The 21445-nt window shown below is 48.4% G+C and overlaps 2 protein-coding genes across 14 annotated transcripts in view; one reads left to right on the forward strand and one right to left on the reverse strand.

Annotated features, from left to right (window-relative positions):
- Window positions 1–13323, forward strand: part of STPG1 (sperm tail PG-rich repeat containing 1) — an 85768-nt gene extending 72445 nt beyond the window's left edge. For all 13 annotated transcript variants that reach the window (XM_058304122.1, XM_071217657.1, XM_023590822.2 and 10 more), the window contains 3 exons: window positions 73–238; window positions 9068–9258; window positions 11435–13323. In XM_058304122.1, the coding sequence (XP_058160105.1) occupies window positions 73–238; window positions 9068–9258; window positions 11435–11511 (434 nt within the window). In that variant the 3' untranslated portion in view covers window positions 11512–13323. The remainder of the gene's footprint in view (window positions 1–72; window positions 239–9067; window positions 9259–11434) is intronic.
- A 958-nt stretch (window positions 13324–14281) lies between these two features.
- GRHL3 (grainyhead like transcription factor 3) overlaps window positions 14282–21445 on the reverse strand; it is a 35900-nt gene continuing 28736 nt past the window's right edge. The window contains exons 15-16 of the mRNA XM_004465390.5: window positions 19568–19632; window positions 14282–15188 (exon numbers count right to left, since the gene is read on the reverse strand). Coding sequence (XP_004465447.4) covers window positions 15074–15188; window positions 19568–19632 — 180 coding nt within the window. The 3' untranslated portion in view covers window positions 14282–15073. The remainder of the gene's footprint in view (window positions 15189–19567; window positions 19633–21445) is intronic.

A 21445-nucleotide genomic window follows, 5' to 3' on the forward strand; every position in this document is an offset into this window, starting at 1 on the left:
TATTTTTTAAATGTACTTTTTATTTACTTGAGAAAAATTCCTTATTCGGTTCTAACATTTCTTTCTCCTTAGGGCATTATTATGTCAACGAATCCCTTGTGAAGCAGTCGCCAAAGATCTTAATGTCTTGTTTTAAGTCAAAAACGGACCGTGGATTAAAACTGCTATCAACAGGCCCAGGGCCGGGTTCTTACAACCCAAATGATCACACCAAAGTTCCAAAAAAGACTCTTATCCCGTGAGTCCTGCCCTTTCTGGTCTACCTTCTGAAAGGTGGCTCTGGGGAAGGGCCTCATCACAGGCAGAAAATGGGAGGGCGTCACTGCCTGGCAGGACTCGGTGCCGCGCCACTCTCCAGGGTCTTTAGTTGGCACACAGTAGGTGATCATTGAATACTGTTGAATGCATAATATTTACTGAGCAACCACTATTATGATCTAATGATCATAATAACCCTCTTGTTGTAAGAACTAGTATTCTTTTTTTTTTTTAAAGATTTTATTATTTTATTTATTTCTCCCCCCTTCCACCTGCCCCGTTCTCCCCATTTTCTGCTCTCTGTGTCCATTTGCTGTGTGTTCTTCTGTGTCTGCTTGTAGTCTCTCATTAGGCAGCTCTGGGAACTGATCCTGGGACCTTCCAGAGTGGGAGAGAGGTAATAACTCTCTTGCGCCACCTCAACTCCCTGTTCTGCTACGTCTTCTTATTTTCTCTCCTCTGTGCCTCTTTTTGTGTCATCTTACTGTGCCAGCTTTCTGTGTGGGCCAGCACTCCATGTGGGCAAACTTGCTGCGTGGGCCAGCTTGCCCTCAGAAGGAGGCCATAGGCATTGAACCCTGTACCTCCTATATGGTAGACGAGAGCCCAAATGGTTGAGCCACATCCATTTCCCAGAACTATTATTCTTACTTTATAGAGGAGGAAGCTGGGCTCCAGCGAGGCTGAGAGACCCGCCTAAGTCCACACAGCTAGCCTGAGGTGCCACTGGGAGTCTGGCTCAGAACTGTCTGGCTCCTTAATAGGTTCCTCATGATGCTGTGCTGTCCTGGTGCTGAAATTATTCTATTTTTATAACGTAAAATCTCCCTTGGGGTGGCAGGACATATGGAAACAGAGTAGCTCTCATAGTTTTGCACTGGCGGAGGTTATAAGACCAGATTTTGAAGTTGATCAGACCTGCTGGATTTGAACTTCAGCTCTGCTGTTTTCGTGCTGTGTGACTTTGGGTAGTGTGCTAACTTCTCTGAGCCTCCATGCCCACATCCGTAAAGCAGGGATAATTCATGCCTCATAGGGTTTCTTTCAAGATTAAAAGTATATGTCTGGCGTGTAGTAGGTGCAAATGATGTCTTGATATTAACACACGTTTTGAAAGAGGAGGCAGGGATTTGTGTTACTGTTTTTATTATTCTATACATTTAATGTTACTTTCACATGAGAGACTCAAAAACTTCACTCACAGTGTTTATTTATTCCCACATAGTTAGGAAAGGAGTCTTCTTGAACTTCTAGAACTATCTAAGTCAAGGCCAGCCCCATCACTGCCTGAGGCCTCACCCCCGTGTAGCCCTGTTTGGGCAGTCCCAGCAGGGCTGAGACTGAGCATACAGTCACCTGGGCACCTGGAGGGACACTGGGCATGTGGGTCAGAACCCCAGACAATCGGGAAGCTGACAACAGTGCACGTGTTTTGAACCTCAGCCCAGGGCAAGGAGATGGAGGTTGGGGAAGTCGTAGGTCTGCCAAGTCAGACTTAGGATGTGGAGAAGGGATTTCAGATCTCAGCTGGTGTTCAAGCGGTAAGTCCCAGCTGTTCTTTGGTTCTTGGGTTCTGCAGGTCCACCCTTCACAGGCTCCAGGCCTGGGCCTGGGGCAGGAAAGTTTCTATAAACAGGCTCCCTCCAGACATCAAGGACTTGCTGCATCTGGGCCGGCTTAGGAGCACCGCTGCTTGCAGGCATTCACCTACCTTCCCAGCAAAATATAGTAGTGAAGAGGATGGGCTTTGGAGTTAGGCGGATCTGAGTATGACTCTCCTTTCTCAGCCTCAGTTTCCATATAATTAAGTGAGGATAAGAATCTGATCTCCTGGGGGTTCTGTGAGAATAAAAAAAAAGTGCTTGAAAATAGCTATTACTATTACCGTTCCAGCTTTTATAATTCATTGGCACAGCAACTCCATCCCCAGCCCAAATCTTCAAGGAAAATGGTGATTGGACAGGAGACTCTCAGTTTCTAACTACTTTACCCGGATAAGTATCGTTTGGCTTTTGTGCAAGTTTGGACGAGCACTTTGAAACGATTCTCATTTTATGGTATTTGTATCTGTCAGTTCACCAGGCTCTGTAGGTTTCTGGTTCTGTGCTGGAGGCCGTGGGGGTGTGCAGGTGAACAGAACACTCTACCCCTGGCCAGGCTCACCTGGGACCAACCCCAGAGCAAGACAAAAGAGCATGCATGGGCTGCCTGGTTGAGTGGCCAGACACGTTCCCAACGGGCAGTCTTTCCAGCTGGGGACAGAACGTTAGTGCTGTGAGGCTGCGGGGGTGTGATGCTCCATGAAGGAAGGATCCTTGGATAATAAGGCTGGGACTCTGCACAGTAATCCCCTGACCTTGGGAGCATGCCAGTGCGCATGGTTTCTTAAGGGCTCCGAGAAGCCCGCAGTAAAAGAACCTATGAGATCCAGTCTTGAGCTCACCATGATGAGTGGGTTTGGCCCCAGGCTCCCCAGCAGGGCATCTGTGTTGACTCTCTCTCTGTGGTCTGGGGCTGCTGTCAGCCTCAAATAGGGGGCCTTTCCGTGTCTGACTCTCTGCGATCCTAGGTTTGCTCAGGAGAATATGTGGGGACAGTGAGTGTGGAGCCAGCCTGAACCCACAGAGAAAGTCCAAACTATATTTTAAAGTTGACTTTGACAGGATAAAGCTGAGAATTCTTTCAACAGACTTCAGCTCCTACACTCTGATTTATTGGACTTACCCCACTCAGCTAACATGGAGTTGAAGAATGTCAACCACCACACCATGGAGCCCAGAGTGCCTACAACTGAAAGCAGGAGGATTGCATCCAGTATCCATGTGGAATCTAAGCCTCCTCTTGACACAGATGTGCAATGGACACAACCAATCCAAGGTCCACAGAGAAAATGTGGCATTGGTGTGGGAAAAGTGGCTATGGTGGCTGCTGGGTGCAGGGAATGGGAGGAAGAGATGAGATGTGGAGGCGTTTTCGGGACTTGGAGTTGTCCTGGGTGGTGCTTCAGGGACAATTACCGGACATTGTAGATCCTCCCAGGGCCCACTGGATGGAACGTGGGAACCATGATGTGAACCATTGACCATGAGGTGCAGCGATGCCCAGAGATGTACTTACCAAATGCAATGGATGTGTCATGAAATGGGAGAGAGTGTTGCTGTGGGGGGAGGGGGGGAGGGGCAGTGGGGTTGAATGGGACCTCATATTTTTTTAATGTAATATTTTAAAAAAATGAATAAAAAAAATTAAAAAAAAAAAGCTGAGAATTCTGTAATTTCATTTAAAAATCAAGAAGATTAAACTCAAGGGTACTTTGGGCTATTCTAAGAAGTATCCATCTGTTTATGTTGAATGATGAAGAAAATGATGTAATATAGAGAAAACACAGCTAAATATTGGTGTATTGAAGGATGTCCAAACTCCAGTCTCTTGAATGCTAGTTCTGTTTCCTCTCCTTTGCTCCTGAAGGGAACAGAGAGCTGGAGGCAGCCTGGGGCTGCTTATGCTGGGGTTGTTGGACCCCTGAGAGTGTACATCGTTTCCTCCTGTATCTATGTATCTTTCGTTGAGACTTTGTGAACATTGATCGTATTCAGACCTCCTGGGCTGCAAGGGACAGCCATGAGGCAATCTGAGAAACATCCCTGTGCTTCTTTTCTGGAAACAGATGCAGCCCAAGGCCCCTGTTCTCAGACATGTGACATAATGTGAGATCTGTCCTTGTTTGTTCCAGCTTAAAATTGCTTGGCTCCCCATCTTGGGTAGGTTCATAGCTTGCAAAAGTAATATCCTGGCTCTGCTTTCTTCAGGACACAGGAGGAATCAGGGCAGGTGTTCATTCTCCCTGGAGTTGTTAATCCCATGTTACCAAGCTCAGAAAGGTCAGAGGTCGAGTGATATGACAGGAGAACTCTGGAAGCTGGAAGGGACCCATAGTGGCTCCTGAGGAACTGCAGAGGCAGTGTGGCACAGGAGTCATTTAACCCCAGAGAATGCCAAGTCCTTCTCCTTGAATTGGAATAAGAACATCATGTGGTCGCAAGAATAAAATAAGCTAATTGACACAACTCTCAAGGTCCATGCTTTCAATAAATGATAGCTTATATTTTTATCAAAGTGTGTGATTGGGTTTCTTGAGTGGCTGCTGGGGCAGATGCTGACCTGGGGCTGGTGGTGTGTGAGCACAGGCATTTCTGGGCTCCCTAGCTGAAGAGCTCCGCACAAGGCGTTTCTTTGCTATGGCCACATTGCTGACTCAAAAGCTAAGAGGGTTTATCAGCTTCCAAGGTGTCTTTAGAAGAGAAATGAAGTGTCAGCCAAAGTTTTACTTCTTGAGGTCTTCAATATGTCACAGTGATGACTCAACAATTAGGATGAGTCAGGTTAAGGGTTTTTGGAGATCAAAATAGTTCCTCCTAGGTACTGCCCTCCAAATCATGCTCGCCAACCAAGAGGGGAAACACCCAGCGACATCTTTCTAACCCTTGTAACTTCCTGGAAGTTTTAAGCCACTGGTTTTGCACAGACACGCCATCCTGCCACAGCCAGAGCTGAAGAATCAAACCCTGTTGGCTTCGCTCCAATTTGGGTAATTACGCTGGGCCCACCTAAGGTTCCCCTGGGATTTTCAATTAGATATGGGATGCTTCTTCCCAAGCGGCTATAATCTGTCACCCGCTACCCTGTTAAACAGATACTGCATTCCACCCCAGAGGCAATCGGCTGCCCTTTAATGATGAGGAAAAAATTGCCCCTTTCTCCCTCCTGACCCTGGGAATCCCTGAGGCAGAGTGAATCCATGCCTGAGAGTGTCCTGAGGGTCTCAGATGCCTTTCCCAAGTGACCTGCTGAGTCCTCGGAGACATTCATTATTCTTGGGCGATTTGCGAACAACTCACATTGGAAACTGAAAATACACTTAATTTGATTGCGGCCAACTCAGAGGCTTTGAGAGATGTTTTCTTTCCACAGGGCAGGACCAGGGTGGCTTTTATAGCTGAGCAGTGAGGCCCATAAAAGCCCCGGACACGATGCACAGTGGGCCACCCTGGGTTTGGTCTGGCCTGACCTTTGTGATTTGCCCAGCCCCACCTTAACATGGACAATAATAAAACTATCAGGTGGGGGTTCAGATGTCGGAACCCCTCTCTTACCTGCCATTAACCCCACTGCTTTTCTCTGTAGTTCAACAAATGTCCCCTAAGCACCTCTCAATATTCCCAGAAAAGGGCTAGGGACCTCAAAGATGAGTAAAACACAATCCCCTCTCTCAGAGAGCAGGCAAGCAGAAAGCATAGAAAATCAAATGTGCTATGTACAGAGAAAAGACTAACAATAACACAGAGATTACCTAGCCTCGTCCTTCCACATCTCCTACAGGTTGATGTTATTTATAGTTTACAGGTGACGTGCAGGCACGCCAAGGTGGTGGAGCTGGGATTCGAATCCAGGTCCACGGATTCCAAAATCCAGCCTCCTCTACCGAGCCACAGAAAGGGAACACCCAGTATAGTCAGACCCAGTGGGTGGGGGAGGGTGCCACAGAAGGAGGTGAGACCATGAAGAATGAGTAAGAGTTGACAGGGAAAGTAGGTGTTCTTGACAGAAGGAATAGCACGGAAAAGGCATGGAGTTGCTGGACAGGCTTGTGTTTCTGGAAGGTAAAATGGGAGCAGGTGGACCTAGGAGACGAGTCTGGATTGAGAGGCCATAAACAGGAGCTTTTCTTTAGCTTCTCATTAGGGTCTGGGAGGAGGGATGGTCAGAAACACGTGAACAGTCCAGAACTCACAGGTGGCTCGAGGCTGAAGGCAGTCTAGGCGTCTCCGGCGCCATGCCCTGGCATCTCAGGCCCATGGGCACGGGGCTCCAGGTGCTGCTAGTGAGGGCTGCAAGTTGTGCAGCTTCTGCCCTGCTGCTCTGTCTGCCGGCCCTGAGGAATCCCACTTGTCTTTCAGGGCAAACGGCACCTCTTTCGGGATGAATTTCTGTATTCGCCCAGTTGGAATTAATTCTCTGTCCTTTTTTTCCTTCCCTGCACTCTAGATGCATTGAATTTGTACCTCTATTCTAACAGATCATTTTTGAAAAATGATACTAATGCTTTACATTTGCTTTTCATAATAACCCTGGGTGGCAGGTGGGACTCATATTTTTACAGGTGAAGAAGCTGAGACTTAGGGAAGTTAGGAGACTTTGTCTAAGGACACACAGCTCCTGAAGGGAGAAGTAGAGATTTGAACCCATGTTTGTATGATGGCAAAGCCGGTGCTTTTATCCCTCTAAAAACTGCCTTAGTTGTCACCAATCACGAGCTCATCCTTTTCCTGGACTGTCAAGCCCTTGGGGACATTCAGGGTCTGTGTCTTCGTACAGAACAGTCTAGACTCCCCTGTGCACCTGGCTCAGGGCCTCACATGCTGGCGCTCACTGCACTGCTTAGCGCCGGGCTGAGGTGCTGCACCCTCCTGGCTGTGCTGATGGAGTGGAGGGGAGGGTCCTCTCTATCCCGTCCTTGCTGAGAATGTTCCTGAGACAGACTCAACCTGCTCTAACCTCCTGCAGACTGCCCTGGTTAGGGAAGGAGACACCTCCTGATCTTCTCAAAGGATGGGGTGGGAATCTTGGGTTTGGGGGTGATCCAGGCCGACAGGGCAGAACGAGGTGACCTCATCCAATGGTTGGCTCATTCCAACTCTAATTTCCAGGAATCAAGCCCATCATCTCTCAAGGACGTCAGTCACACACGCAGTAGACTTCTTTGAAGGGGGAACCACAAGCCAGAACAAGAAGTCCATTTTTATTTATAATGTGAAGAAGCCATTGATCACACATTATAACCAGGACTTCCATGCAGACTGGTGGGGGAAAAGAAGGTGTCCCCTTTTCTCCTGTAAGCACCTTTTTTCTGAATACAAGCATCAAGCCAACTCTTCATGCCAGCACAAGATGTGAGCCTCAAGGAGATTTCTGATGGCTTTCAAAGAACTCCCCAGCTGTGAGAATGTCCCACCTGCCTCGGGGTGATTCTGGTGTGAGCAGGTCCCCAAATCTCCCATTCTTGAGGCTTGTTTGCTCCTCTTTGACCAAGCAGGAGTTGGAGGTGCTAAAGAGATAATGAGGGGAGCTGAGGTAGCGCAAGAGAATGATCATCTGTCTCCCACTCCAGAAGTTCCCAGGATCGTTTCCTGGAGCTGCCTAATGAAAATACAAGCAGACACGGAAGAACACACAGCAAATGGATACAGAGAGCAGACAATGGAGGGAGGGCGGAGAAGTTAATAAATAAATCTTTTTTAAAAAGAGAAAGAGATAATGATAGTAGTGACTTCTTTTCTTGAGTACCTACTCTGTGCTGGTGCTATGCCAGGAGCGTTATGCCATGACCCCCTTGTAAAGAGCAGGCATTATTCCTCCTTGCCACAAACACTGACACTGATGTACAGAGAGATGTGGGGACTTGTCCCAGGTCTCGCAGCCAGTGATTAGTATGACTGGAACTCAAACTTGGGTCTTTGTGACTCCATAACTCACTTCCCTCTACCATGATGCCTTCCCAAAATTGCTAGGTGCCAGGAGACTGGACTTCTAGTCCAGCATTACCACTAACTTGCTGTGTGGCTTTGGATGAATTACTTCCTCTCGCTGGGCACCAGTTTTTCTCTGGTAAAATAAAGTTGTTTACGACATCTCTGGGTCCTCTCTAGCTCTCTGAGTCTGAGAATGCCTCTGCCTAGGAAGGTGGGCAAAGAGCAGCAGACTCCCAGTGGTCAGGACTGCCAGGCCTCCTCGCCTAGAGGGATCTGCTTGGAGGTGGGGTCCAGCTCCCTTAGCCGCACAGTGCTCTGAGGACTTTCTCTTCCTGTCTGGTGAGGTCTGGGAGACAGCTTCAGGTGTGGGGCAAAAGCAAGCAGCCCTTCTGTTGCCTGGTCCGGAGAGTAGCAGGACCCTTATAACAATCTAGAATTCTATGGGCAACCCAGGGGAAATGCTGGAATCAAGGCCTGATGACAGGGCACAGCTGGAAGGAGCCTCAGAGGCCATCTTGTCCTTCCCCTTTTACAAATGGGGAAACTGGGGCCCAGAGTGAATTAGCAACAGAGTGCAGGTTCCATTTATTCATTCTCTCTTCCTTCTCTGAATACCAGAGATGAATGATAGGCTCCCTTTCCTGAAGGAAGGGGAGAAAGACCTGAAAACAGTCACAACAGAAGTGGCGAGAGTATTATGCAGACGATGCTTGATTTCCAACCCAGTCATTCTCCACTCCTGCCTCCTGTCTCGCCAGGAAGAAAGTCATTAGAATTCTGAATGTCAATGCAGGAATGGCATCTAGAGATCTGCCAGTCTTGGAATGGCAAATCCCTGGGATGTGGGCTGCCTCTTCCCCTTCCCTGGCCCAAGGCAGACATCACAAGTAGATCACCAATGCCTCTTTGCCTCAGAGTTCTTTACACGGAGGTCCATGTACCACCAATCGATCAGAGATGGCACGTGGGATAACTGCTGCCTGCCACTCCTGATTAGTTCCACAACATCTGTGGATAGAGGGGTACAGGGCTGTCACTATGTGCGGGGCCCTGCCCTGAATGCCGAGTCTGTGTCACATCATCTCACTGAATCCCAGCAATAACCCTGCCAGGTAGGGTCTATTGTGATTGTCACTGTGCAAACCAGCTAGGCCCACTAGCTGCCTAGCCAGGTCTTGCCAGGCCAGTGCTGTCTTGCAGACTACTTGTCTGTGTTCTAAATCTGGCATGTTCCCAACCATCTGCATCAGTAACCTCTTCACATTTTGTCTTTTCTGAAGGAAAAACCCCATCCTGAATTTCTCTGCCCAGCCTTTGCCTCTGCCCCCGAAGCCGCCTCTCCCTGGCCCTGGTCAGTATGAGATCGTTGACTACGCGGGGCCCCCCAAGCATTTCATCTCCAGCGCATCGTTTGTATCCAACACCAGCCGGTGGACAGGGGCTCCGGCCCAGCCGGGACTGCCCGGCCCAGGTCAGACGGTTGTTTTAAATGATTGTAAAAACCAGATCTTCCTAATAAATAATACAATTTTAACTTGTGGTTAGTTAAATTAAGCAAATTAAAACAGTGTAATCATAATCATATGAAAATTTACTGAGTCATTTCTATGTACCTAGTACTATACTAGTTCTTTTATTTATTGAAAACTTTATCCTCTTACAGGTAGGGAAATTCAATCACAGAGAAGTTAAGTAATTCACTCAAAGTTATTCAGCTAGGAAGTGGTGGATCCAGAATTCAAACCCAGGTGATAAGATTCTAGCTAGAACCTACATTTCTGGCCAGAATATTTTGCTGCCTCTGTATATCATACTGGAGATAAAAGGTGAAGGGGAAACAAGATTTTTATATATTTTGGCTACTAATACTTTTCCTGTGTGTTATTAACATCTTGCCTCTTCTGAAGTTTTAAAATTTTCTTTATAACCACTTTGTCATGGAATGTTTAACTTTGATGTGGTCAAAGTTTTCATGTTTTATCTTATGGCTTGTACTTTTTGCCCTACTGTAAGAAATCCTTCCCCTCACTGAAAAAAAAGCAAAAACAAAAAACAAATCTTCTGGAATTGTCATTCCTGGGCCTTCAAATGCCACTGACTTATAAGCTGTTTGCTAAACAGGTCCCAGGGGTTAGAACAGATTTAGAGAGTTATGAGCTTATACTTTCAGAATATGAAAGTTTTGTTTTGCTGTTTTTGCTGTTCTTTTTGCTTGTTTGTTTTAAGTTTAAAGGATTCTTAGTGGTAATCCAGACCAGGGATTCATAACTGATGACTATGAACATCCAAGAAACTGAAAAATAGCCTCTTAAGACTCCATAACCCTGAAATTATATGCAGGCGTGAAGCATGTATACATCCTCAAAAAGTTTCATGTTCTTAAAAATGTGTAAGCCACTGGTCTGGTCTGGCCAAGTCATTTTACAGATGGGGAAGACCTGGTGAGCAAATGAGTTTGTGGCAGGGCAGAGATCCCAGGCATATTTCCCCTCTCTGCCTTGTTTATTATGAAATAAAGCAGAGAATAATAGTCAATGGAACACTCTTTAAACCATCTAGTTCTACACCCTGTTAACAGATAACCTCTCACCTCAGAGCTCTAACCGATGATCACCAGTGGCTGACAATCCGATGGGCTCTCTGAGGACATCCCTACCTATCTGTAGCGCCCTATAGAGTCCCTTAGCTACTGATGGCTCCCTGACAGTGGCCAGAGGTGCTGGCTTTGGAGACTGACAGGTGCACAGGTAGGCAGGTGGTGTGGGAGGAAGAAAACAGAGCTGAGGTGCTGTGAGCCCACTCACGTAAGTAAAATGAAAGTAGACCAGGTAGGGAGCAAGTTGTTCTCACAACTTGGGCCTGGGAGATGCAGTAATATTCAAACCAGCAAGGCTACAGGGGTCTGACCTAGGGGTCATCTGGTCAGTCCAGGGAGAAGTCAGTTTGGTTGACAAGTGGACTAATGCCCTTTACGTGTAGTGAGCTCAGGAGGCCTGGGGATGAGCCTGGGGTCCTTGTTTGGCCCTCTTTGGCCCAGCCCACTGGGAGCACAGGGCCAGGTGCCCAGCACACTCGTGCAGGCCAGTTCCTGCTGCTGTGATCGCCTAGGTCGGGGGGAATTCTCTGCAGGGCCTCCTGGGCAAATGCACACACAGGCATCTGCTGTCTTGGTTTCCAGAGGGCTCCCATCAGCAGTTTTTCCCAGGTACACCAACCGAGAGGCTGCCCCCAGGACCCTCTTCAACCAAACCACTGTCAATAGGAGAGGTTCCAGTGCCCTGGAAGGTTATGGTTCCCAAGCTCTGCTTGTCTCTTAGAGAACCATGTCTGTAATTGTCATGGCTTTCACTTTTCTGGAAATTTCTGAAATAACTAAATCAGAACAAAAACTCCCCAAGCTAGCATCTTGCTTCATTAAGAAAATCATTTTACTCAACAAGTTTCTCAAATTTCACAGAAAAATTGTTTGCAGATTTTCCCCTGTGAAGTTAAAGAAGGTAGGAGGCCAGAGTTTGAGTCATGTGACCTTGGGCGAGCCCCTTCCTCTCTCTGTCTCCCCCCATGTAAGACGTGGTGTTCGTTATTCCAGCAACTTGCCTTTTCTCTCACTGCTGTCTCTCTTTCTCTCTCTCTCTCTCCCTTTGCAGCCACATACAAGCCAGAATTCCCAGGAAAGCAGTCCTTCCTCTACAATGAGGACAACAAATGGATCCCAGTGTTGTAGTGACATTGCAGGAGCTCGGGGACAGCCCCGGCCACCAGCCTGCCCACCCAGCTTCCCCAAGACATTCATTAAGAAAACGTGTATTTTGTGCATGACATCTGATGGCTTGGGAGGCAGCTGTCCCACCCCATTCTGTGCTGCTGGGCTGCTGTGCTAGTCCTTATCTGGAGCAGCTTCCTAGAGACAAGACTTCCCATCTCCACTGACTCAATGGTTTCCCGAATGGAAATGAGTGGAAAGAGCCTCTCCTGGTTGTTTCACCATGACCGTCCAGGTTGGCAACTGGCACGAGTCCCCACCAGATTTTAGGGGCTCCCAAAGCTCAGATTCCAGGAGGAAGCACCTCTCCACCATGAAGCCACCCAATGGTGGGTTTCCAGCCTCGAAGACTGGATGCTCAGCCAGAGCTCAGGACCCACAGTGCACCCACAAAGAGGACATTCGGGGGCTGGGCCCAGGCACCGTCGCATTCTTCTGGCCTTGGCTTCCATACTCCTCCTGAAGTCCTGGAGCCAGGAAGGCCGAGTGGCACCTAGGAAGAACTGGTCACCATGGTCACTTGTACTCTTTACCCACCTTCTGGAGCGGCTGCCACTTAAGTTCATCGGCTCTTCATTCAGCGGCAGATGTGGACAGGCTCCTGCAGGGCAGGGAGGCCACGCTCCATCCCACTTCGGCAGGCTCTTCCTTTGTCCTGACCTTTCCCCTTCCCCGGCCCTGGAGCTCCAATCCCTCCCTGACCTCTGCTCCAATGTCAGGGAAGACTTGTTGACCAAGCTTTGCACAATCTTTAAATACTCTTTTCCAGCCTGCCAAATCATTTCCCTCAATATCTCCTCTTAGAGGAGATTCTCAAAGAGCCAAGAGGAATTAGAAGTAACCTCATGTGCCTCTTCTCCCAAATACTGATGTCATTTTTCACTTTTGTGTGTGGCAGTCTCCTGAGCAGCCTTCCCCCTCCCCTACCCCGCCACCTGCATTGACAGTGCCTCTCACCTTCCCTGGGTGCTCTCCTACTTTTCTCGGTGAATGTTACATCCTGGACCTTCACGTTAGAGCTGGCCCCTGATTGACTCTCCCTTTGGTAAGAGATGGATGAAGAAGGGGGAGGGAGAAGAATGGAATAACTTATCCAATTAAAACGAATTCTTGCCTCTCATAAAAGCTTACATTTTTGTGAACTGCAGAGTCCCTCAAGGGCCCCATTGCTCTGGAATGAAATGTCAGGTCCAGAGAGCTCACTTGTGGTCCTTAGGAACCCACTATGTCCTCTCAGTAAGTCTTGGATTTAAAGCAGAAACACATCTGCTTCCATCCTCTTGGGACTTCAGCTTTTACCTGAAATGAAGAGTTAGGTTGGAATCCAAGGGCTCCAAGGTCAAATACTTGAGGGACTCAGAGGGCAGTGCATTGAGCAAATGAGGTCAGGTGGGGATGGGGACCCTAGGAACTGAGGTTGTTGCTTCTCTAAAGGGCCAGCCGACGTATCTCCATTTAAGTGTTGCCAGATCTGTAGATTTTTCAGTGGAATCTGGAAAAAACTTTAGATGTGAAATCTCTTGGTTTGAGGCATTGAAATGATATTTCAATTAAAAAGTGTTTTATTTGGGCCAAACAGTGATGTCAAGTAGCAGGAAGGCCTGGGGTGGGCAGATCAACTCTGGATGTTCTAGGCAGTGCCAGGCAAGCCATATTGGAGTTAAAAAAACCCATTAGGAATATTGATCCTATCTTTAAAATTTTGGTATTTTGTTCATCATGGAATTTTTTTTTTTTTTGCCTTAATTAAAAATAATTGTGTTGAACTATTTATCTTGATTATGTTTTATGCCTGTGGCTAGTGCCTCATTTGCCCTATAGACTCTGACTGTCAGAGCTGGGAGACCCTTAGAGATGTCCATGGTTTGCAAAAGTTTTTTTTTTAAGTTTCGTTCAGATGAAAGTAATACTTGAGAGAAGCAGCGCTGCTATGACTAAAGAATGGAGAGGATACTCAGGGACCTGCCTGCTGCCCCCTCTCCCAGCATCATGGTAACCTCTGAGACCCTCCAATGAACCTTGAGGCTCTAAAAGGAGTTACAGCCAACGAATTTAGGCCATGCCCCATTTTGTAGCCAAAGAAACTGAGGCCTAACAGTAGTAGTGTGCTGCTAAGTGGGCCCTCAGAAAAAGAAAAAAAGCTCTGATTTGTGATTTGTTCCCTAGGGGACATAGAAATAGAAGCTCTAAATTGTAGTGTATGTTAATTTCCATGGTGTAAAAAGTCCCATGGTGGCCAAGTTCAAGCTCCCAAATGCAATGTCTCTGACTGCAGAGTTAAGAAGAGAGGCACAATTGCTTGTGAGCTGGTAGGAGCCAGCTCCAGGGAAAGACACTTGGTCTAGAGCGTTAAGGGCAGAGCAGGCACAAGATCTCAAGTCACATGGCCCCCAGCCTTGGACTCTGTCTGCTGCCCCCGATGTGAGGTCCTCACCGAGGTCATTCTGGACCCTTCCCAGGACTTGGTCACCTCTAGAGTAGATCATAACATTCAGCCTTATGGGTCTGCTCAGGGACAAAGATCTAGGCCTCAGGACCCTTTGATTTGCCGATGCCCAGCAACACCGCCATCCTTCAAGTCAAGGGCAAGAGGCTCACAGCGACAGCAAAGTGCCCAGGAAAAGGAGAGAGAACCCATCTAAGAGGATTCAGAGAAACTCTTGTCTCCCTTAGTCCTCTTTCCTGAAGACTTCCACAAAAGAGCAGTGCAGCCTTTGAAATAATGCACAGGTAGAATTTTATTACTAAATACTATATGAGTATACAAAATGTGTAATTGAATAACAGCTAAAAAAATAATCCAAGAAATGTGCAATACACATTTTTTGAAATGATAAAAATGTATCCATGAAAAATATAAAATGTTGCATATATATACAATATATATTTATATATATATATATAACAAATGAAAACTGTAAATAAGAAATGTATACAACAGTGAATGGGCACGCGGCAGCAGTCATAAGTCATTTTGTTCTAGGAGGTCACCTCTATTATTTACATCTTGCATTGAGGAAGTTGGTGAGAAAGCGACTGTTTCCATTGTAGTGTCTTTAAAAGTCATTTGCACTGAAAAACAAGAGTTTTCAAGTTAACTGACCCAAGGGTGAGAAATCCTTGATCTGAAGTTGATGGAGAATCTGGAGTAGAGGGGGTCTGCTTTCACCATCTGATTGGGAGCCTGCTGGAGATCTACTGCAGGAAATGGTCTTTTGAGGAGGAAACAATCTGTTGGGTACACGTTAACCAAGACGACAGAGCACCTGGGTGGGCGGCACAGGCAGGAAGTTCAGGGCATGGATTCAAGCATGAGATAGGGGTTCAGAACAGGAGACCTCCAAGGCTCCCTCTTGGCTCTGACATCTGTGGGTTCATGATTAGAGGGTCTCTTCCCTCAGGGAAGGCATTCAAGTAACAGCACTGTGCATGTAGACAGGTTGTGAGTGGCGTGGGGCCAATTTCCAACTGGCTCCTTGGTTGGAGCCTACACCAAGAGGTCCAAAGGTTGGATGCTCAGGCCTTACAGCTCTTTAAGGATGATCTGAATCTTGCCATCAAGCTCCCCCATGTCCAGCAGGAAGGCGACATGATTGCTGTAATGCTGAATAATGTTGTTATCCATGTTGACCAAGATTCTGGAAGAGAAGAGGGGATGTGGTTGGAATATGGCAGGATACCTGCCATCTTGTTTTTCAGACCATCTGAATGACAGTGGTGATGGTAATGGTTACCACCTATTGGGTGCTCTTGCCATCTCTGATTTCACAGATATCCTCTGTGGGCATCACAGCAGTGCTACAAGGTCAGGATGAAGAGCTTCTCTTCACAAGAGAAGGCACGCTGCCTAAGTAGCAGAGCTAGGACTCAAACCCAAGCCTATCAATGACCATGCCCATTCCTACTTTGCCAGATTGCCTCTCTCCTAACACCCAAAAGGATAGACATATTTGAGCAAACAATATGTTGATCTGGGGGAGACACAGTGTTCCCTTAGTCACCAAGCCAGATTGAGGACTCGGACACGGAATGTGAGTGCGGGAGGCGCGGTGGGTGGACCAGTGCAGCTGGGGTTCAGCAGAAGGCTGCAATGTGTCATTCAGGTGTACTTGCCTGAGCCTCTCAGTTCTATCTCCATGAAGCCAAAGTCTCAGGGGAATGGGACAAAGGGCTTGAGGGGCTGACCCTCTCTCTCTACTCTTTACAGCCCTGGACCTGGGGTGAACCCAAGAAGGGCAGGACCTCCATGGTCATGCCCTCTGCAGAAGGTCAAAGCCATAGTTTATGCCCAAGGGCACCCCCGTAGGAGCTGCCTCTCTGATGAAGGATGCACCAAGGTGTGGCCTGTGCTGATCACGTCAGCTTTCCCTTTGCCCTTTCCCACCTAAACTGTCTGAGCATGTGAGGGAGTTGGGTGTCACCCTCCAGGCATCCATCTGTCCACCCCCATACCCACCTGTCCTTCTCATCCATTCAGCCCACTAACATTTGCTGAGGCCTTTCCATATGCAGGGGCCTGTTCCAGACACAAGATGAATTAGATTTTGACTCTTCCCTTCAGGTGTTTAGAATCTTGTAGGGACAGGGAGAATTAATTCTTAGAATCATATTACTTCAGTTCATAGAGGGGAAGCTGAGGTTCAAAGCGGAAAAGTCACTTGCCCAAGATCATACACTTCGTAGATGGCAGAGCCAGGATTTGAAAGGCACAACAAACCCCTAGAAAGAAGGTTAGGAAGCGACCTACATAAGAAAGGCAGAATGCAAAGCTGGGGCAGCGTGCAGATGAGGGTGAGATTATTTTCAGCAGGGCAGGGGTAGGGGATAAGAAATCCTGTTAAGTGCCTCCTGGAAGACAGATGTCTGCTTTCCTGAGGACCCCAGGGGAATGGGGTAAGCAGGGGCTATAGTCTCTTCCCACCCCAGGCTCCCAGATGCTGAGGGACAATGTGGAGCCAGCTGTGAGCCCTTAGCCCATGGCCAAGGCCCAGTCATCTTTGCCAGCTTTAGCCAAGCAGCACTTCTCTCAAGGAAGAAAGTCTGGGTTTGGGGCCGCCAGAGGCCTGCGTGCTGCTGACAGCCACTGCTTAATTATAAGATCTCATTTCCCTGCATCCTGTTTGGAGTTCCTTCATCTCAGAGGCATCTTTGTCGAGGGCCTACAGCAGGGAACTGACCAGAGGCCAGGGCTGGGGCAGACAGGTTGGTGCTTTGCCAGTGTCAGGGTTTTCTGTTTGTTGGTTTCATTTAGGACAGGGATTCTTACCCAGGGCCCATGGACCCCTTGGGGACCCATGGAAGGATTTCAGGGGGTCTGTGAGCTTGAATTGAAAAAAATCAGCTTATTATCCTTATTTTCTCTGACCTCTAACTGAAATCTGGCATTTCCTTCACTTAAGAATATACGTAGTAAATAAATTACAGTAGTATTCATTTCACCTGAATGGCAAAGGGGGCCGTGAAACAAAAATGGTTAAGAATCCCTGACTTAGTGGCCTGTCTTGGGTGCTTCTGGGAGCCAGGCCCTGTGAGAGTGCCTTACGTGTGCTAACTTGAAGGCTGACTCCATCCCACTGCCCCGGCAACGCCTCCCAGCTGGCCCAGAGCTCATGTCTCGGCAGAGGGGATCCCAAACAGGCCACGGACCCCTCCCCCCTCAGAGGTCAATGCCAACTGAGCCCCAAGATGCAGGGACTTTGTTGGGAGCCACTGTCAGAATGTGGGCCTCTTGTCACTTTCTAGTTTCTATCTGTCTTCTGTCCTGGTTCCCATTAAGTCCCTGGCCAGCTGCCAGCAAAAACAATGTATTTATTAATCTTTCAAGCACTCAGTGGTGCTTGTAAACCTGATTGTATCTACCTTTGTCCAGAGGACTTTTGGGAGGGTTTTATGAAAATAAACTAGGCCACTGATTAAAATTTCCTGTTCTTCAGATGAGGCGAGTCTGACTCTGAGGGAAGCAGCAAAGACAGCCTGGCCTCTCCTCTCCCAAGAGGCTTTTTTGGGGAATATTTTCATTCACGCATTTCAAACAACCTGAGCCCAGAGGTTTTCACGGCTGGGGGTGTGGCTACATGTTGGGGTGGGGGTGGGGTGCCTCCTACCAGGGTGCTGAGTGATGTTAGCTCTGCCTTGGGCTATGGGGCTGGCCTGGTCAAAGCCTTTATTTTGTCCACGGCCTTTATTTGCACATTGCTTAGTGGTTAGAGGAACAAGTTAGAGGAACAAGCAGGAGGCAAGATAAAATAGTGGGTGCATGCACAGACTTTAGACAGGCCTGGATAATTTCTGCCCATTCTAACTTGGTGACCTTGTCACTACTCTGAACATCAGTTTCTCCATCTATTAAAATAGGGATAATCACACCAAGCTCAAAGGGCCAATAAAATGACACCTGGGAGTTATTTAGCCCAGTGCCTGGCATGTGGAAAGTGCCCTGGTTGGGGTAAAGGGGCTCCCTTCTCTGCACACCCACCCCTCTCCACACACAACAGTCACGAAGGCATTTCCCCGGTTCCTGGCCCAGCCCTGCGTGGCCTGACGCAGGCGGGGCTGGAGCTGGGAGCTGGGCACCGGCACCGCGGGGAAGTGGGGCTGGGCTTGTCTGGGCAAAGCAGAGTCTGCCTCAGCCATGAGGTGGATTCAGCTCCAGAGAGCGGGCGAGCCCCAGTTTGAAACCGAAACTTGGAAGGAAAAAAAAACAACCTAGACAGTCACACAATCAAAACCAAAAGGGAGCCTTCTCCAGGGCTGCAGGGATGGACACCTCCCTCCAAGCCATCCATGGGAGGCTGCAGGGGAACCTAGGAGGAGGGAGGGAGGCGGAGGCCTGGCTCCTGGGCCTGACTGGATGGGGCCTCAGCCGGGTCACAGAACTTAGAACCTGCCACTCTGAAAAGTCTTCAAGAAAGGAAAATGCACAGACAATAGTCAGGGGACAAATTCCTGGGCGTCTTCCAGGGGCTACTAGTAGTGTAGCTGGAGTTAGACTGTCCAGGGCAGGGGCCTGGCTGGCAGCGGCTGGGGTGTGAGCTGTGGGTGGAGGGGCTGGGAGTCCTTCCCAGGGCCCAGGGCTGGGAAACTGCCGGGGACCCTGGGCTGGGCTGGTGAATGGCCCTGGGCAGGAAGAGCTGCAGAGGCGGAGCTCCCTGGCTCTGATAAGGGGACTGGGGCTTGGGAGGGTGACCGCCATGTGACTGGCCTCCCAATGGGGGATCTGCCGAGCAGACAGCAAAGAGAGCGGTGGGCCTTGGCACGCATCCCTGGGAACCTCTGGCTGCTGGCCAGGCACTGCCCGGCCCCCTGGAGGATACACTTTTACTCCCTCCTGCTTGATCTAGACCTGAAGGTGGAGGAGCTCTGGCTGGGCTCCCTCAAAACAACGCCCAATCAAGACTCCTTTTTCAGACTGATCACCAGCCACCCCTTTCCTGGAGCCTCTGACTCAGCCAGTAGCAGCTGTGCTGAGCCCTGCTGCTCCCATGGCTTTGCTCTGCTGCTCCTGCCCTCAGAACACGGTTTATGGCCGCTGAGCCTTAATTTCCCTATCTGGAAAAAGTGTCTAATGTTATTGACCTCACAGGGTTGCTGTAAGGGTTAAATGAGATATACTTAGTCCCTATAATTATCATCATTGTAATCAAATGACTTTACATAACTTCTTTTACTTGACATTGTATTATCCAGTGGCCTTGGGACTTGAATCTGGGTCTTCTGACCAGGGGCCCCCAGGAGGTCGTGTATAAAGCCTCTGCCACACGTCTCCCACTTCCATCCTTCCCAATAGTGATCGGCACCTGGTCTCTGCAGGTGGAGTGAGGCCCAGTGGCCTCAGTGTGACGAGGGGGCTCTCCACCCCAACTCCCCATTCCCTCAGCCTCTGTACCAAGGCCAAGTACAAACACTCCTGCACTGAGCATCAGGCCTCCACTGGGCAGAGCAAACCTACTGGTTGTTCCGTGAGTCATCCTTTGGGGGCAGGTGAGGGTGTGGGGAGAGAGGTGCACTGGGCGCTTACCCCCGCTTGCATTTCTTGTAGACTTTGTAAATGTTCTCTTCAGGGAACCCATACTTCTCAGAGATCTGGAAGAGAATGGTAGAGGATTCATCGCCTACTGCCAAAACTGGACTTTTTTCTACCATGTCATTTTATTTCCTGATTACAAAGAGTAATATATATTCATATTGTAGAAAAATACAAAGAAGAAAATTACAATCATCTATGATTTGGTTTCCCAAGGATAAACACTTTTCTCATCTGGGTGTATTCCTTCCCATCTTTTGACCATGTGTATCGCTATTCTTATATTCCAATAAATACTTTTACATAACTTCTTTTACTTGACATTGTATTATGAGCCTTCTCTACCAGCCCTTGGCAAACAGCATTTTTAGTGGCTGCAGAATATCCTAAAGAGCGTCACTGGCAAGTGGATTTGGCTCAAGAGATTGGGCTCCTGTCTACCATATAGGAGGTCCAGGGTTCGATTCCTGGGGCCTCCTGGTGAAGGCAAGCTGGCCTGAGTGAAGAGCTGGCCCGCATGGCATGCTGGCCTGCGCAGGAGTGCTGGCCTATGTGGAAAGCTGGCCCAAGCAGAGAGTTGGCGCAGCAAGGTGATGCAACAAAAAGACACACAGATACAATAAGAGATGCAGCAGACCAGGCTGCTGAGGTGGCACAAAAGATTGAGTTCCCAGGATTGGTTCCTGGTGCCGCCTAAAGAGAAGACAGGCAGACATGGAAGAACACACAGCAAATGGACACAGAGAGCAAACGACAAGTGCAAAAACAAAAGGGGGTGGGGGGATGGGGAGAAATAAATAATTCTTAAAAAAAAAAAAAGCACCCCTATTGTCAGACATTTGGATTGTTCCAGTATTGAAGGCTCCACCATTCACCCACTGGCCAACCTTGGCCAAGCTACTTATGAAGACAGTAGTGCCTGCCTTATAAGGTTGCTGGAAGAGTGAAATGAATTGATCCAGTTAAGCACTTAGGACAGTTCCTGGCAGGTACTAAGCCCTCAACACATGGTCACTGTCATTATTTTAGAAGTGGAACATTGGAGATGCTCCTTGCCTTGTACCCAAATATTTCCCCTTCTAGGCAGGAATTATTACCCAATTTGATGAGTGAGAACCTTGAATTCCAACAGAACAAGCCATGTGCCTGACTAGAACCCAGGTTTCCTGACTCCATCACATGCCAAAAGGTTAGAGTGTATTCTACAGACAAGGAAACTGCAGCTCAGAGGGTTGTTGAGCAGCCTGCCCAAGCTTACACACCATACTCAGCCTGTCTCTCTCCAGAGCTCCCAAGGTTTCCTCAAACAGATCCAGTCTGGTCCCAGCTCCACCATCTGGCGGTGTGGAACCTTAAACAAGTCCCCTTACTTCTCTGAGCCTCAGTTTCCTCACTGGTAAAACTGCCACCCATGTGTATTGAGATGATTATGTAATTGCTTGGCCCAGGGCCTGTCCTGTGGGAAGAGCTCAATGAAACGTGTTTAGTATCATTGGCTACCTTGCAGCTGCAGTGACCCTCAGGCCAAGGGTTTCAGGTGAAGGTAGCCTTCTGGGGGCATTTAGGAAGAGGATCAGGTTTTGCTCCTCAGTTACTTCCTCTGCCTTGACAGAGATCCCTCCAGGCAGGAACGTAGACTATTTATTTTAATGGTGATGAGACTGGAAGCTACCAGGAAGAAGATCTTAACTCAATCTAAGGAAGAGTTTAGGCGTTTTCTAACCATTAGTTGCACAGAGACAGCATGGGCTGCCCATAAGGTAGTGAGCTCTCCACCCCTGGAGGTATACAAGTCAAGGGTAAAGAGCTGTTGGGATGAGAGCTCAAGCACCAAATGCGGAGCTGAACTTTTAAGATATTGCCCAACCCAAA

Source organism: Dasypus novemcinctus, chromosome 9 (genome assembly GCF_030445035.2).
Source record: "Dasypus novemcinctus isolate mDasNov1 chromosome 9, mDasNov1.1.hap2, whole genome shotgun sequence".
NCBI lineage: Eukaryota > Metazoa > Chordata > Mammalia > Cingulata > Dasypodidae > Dasypus > Dasypus novemcinctus.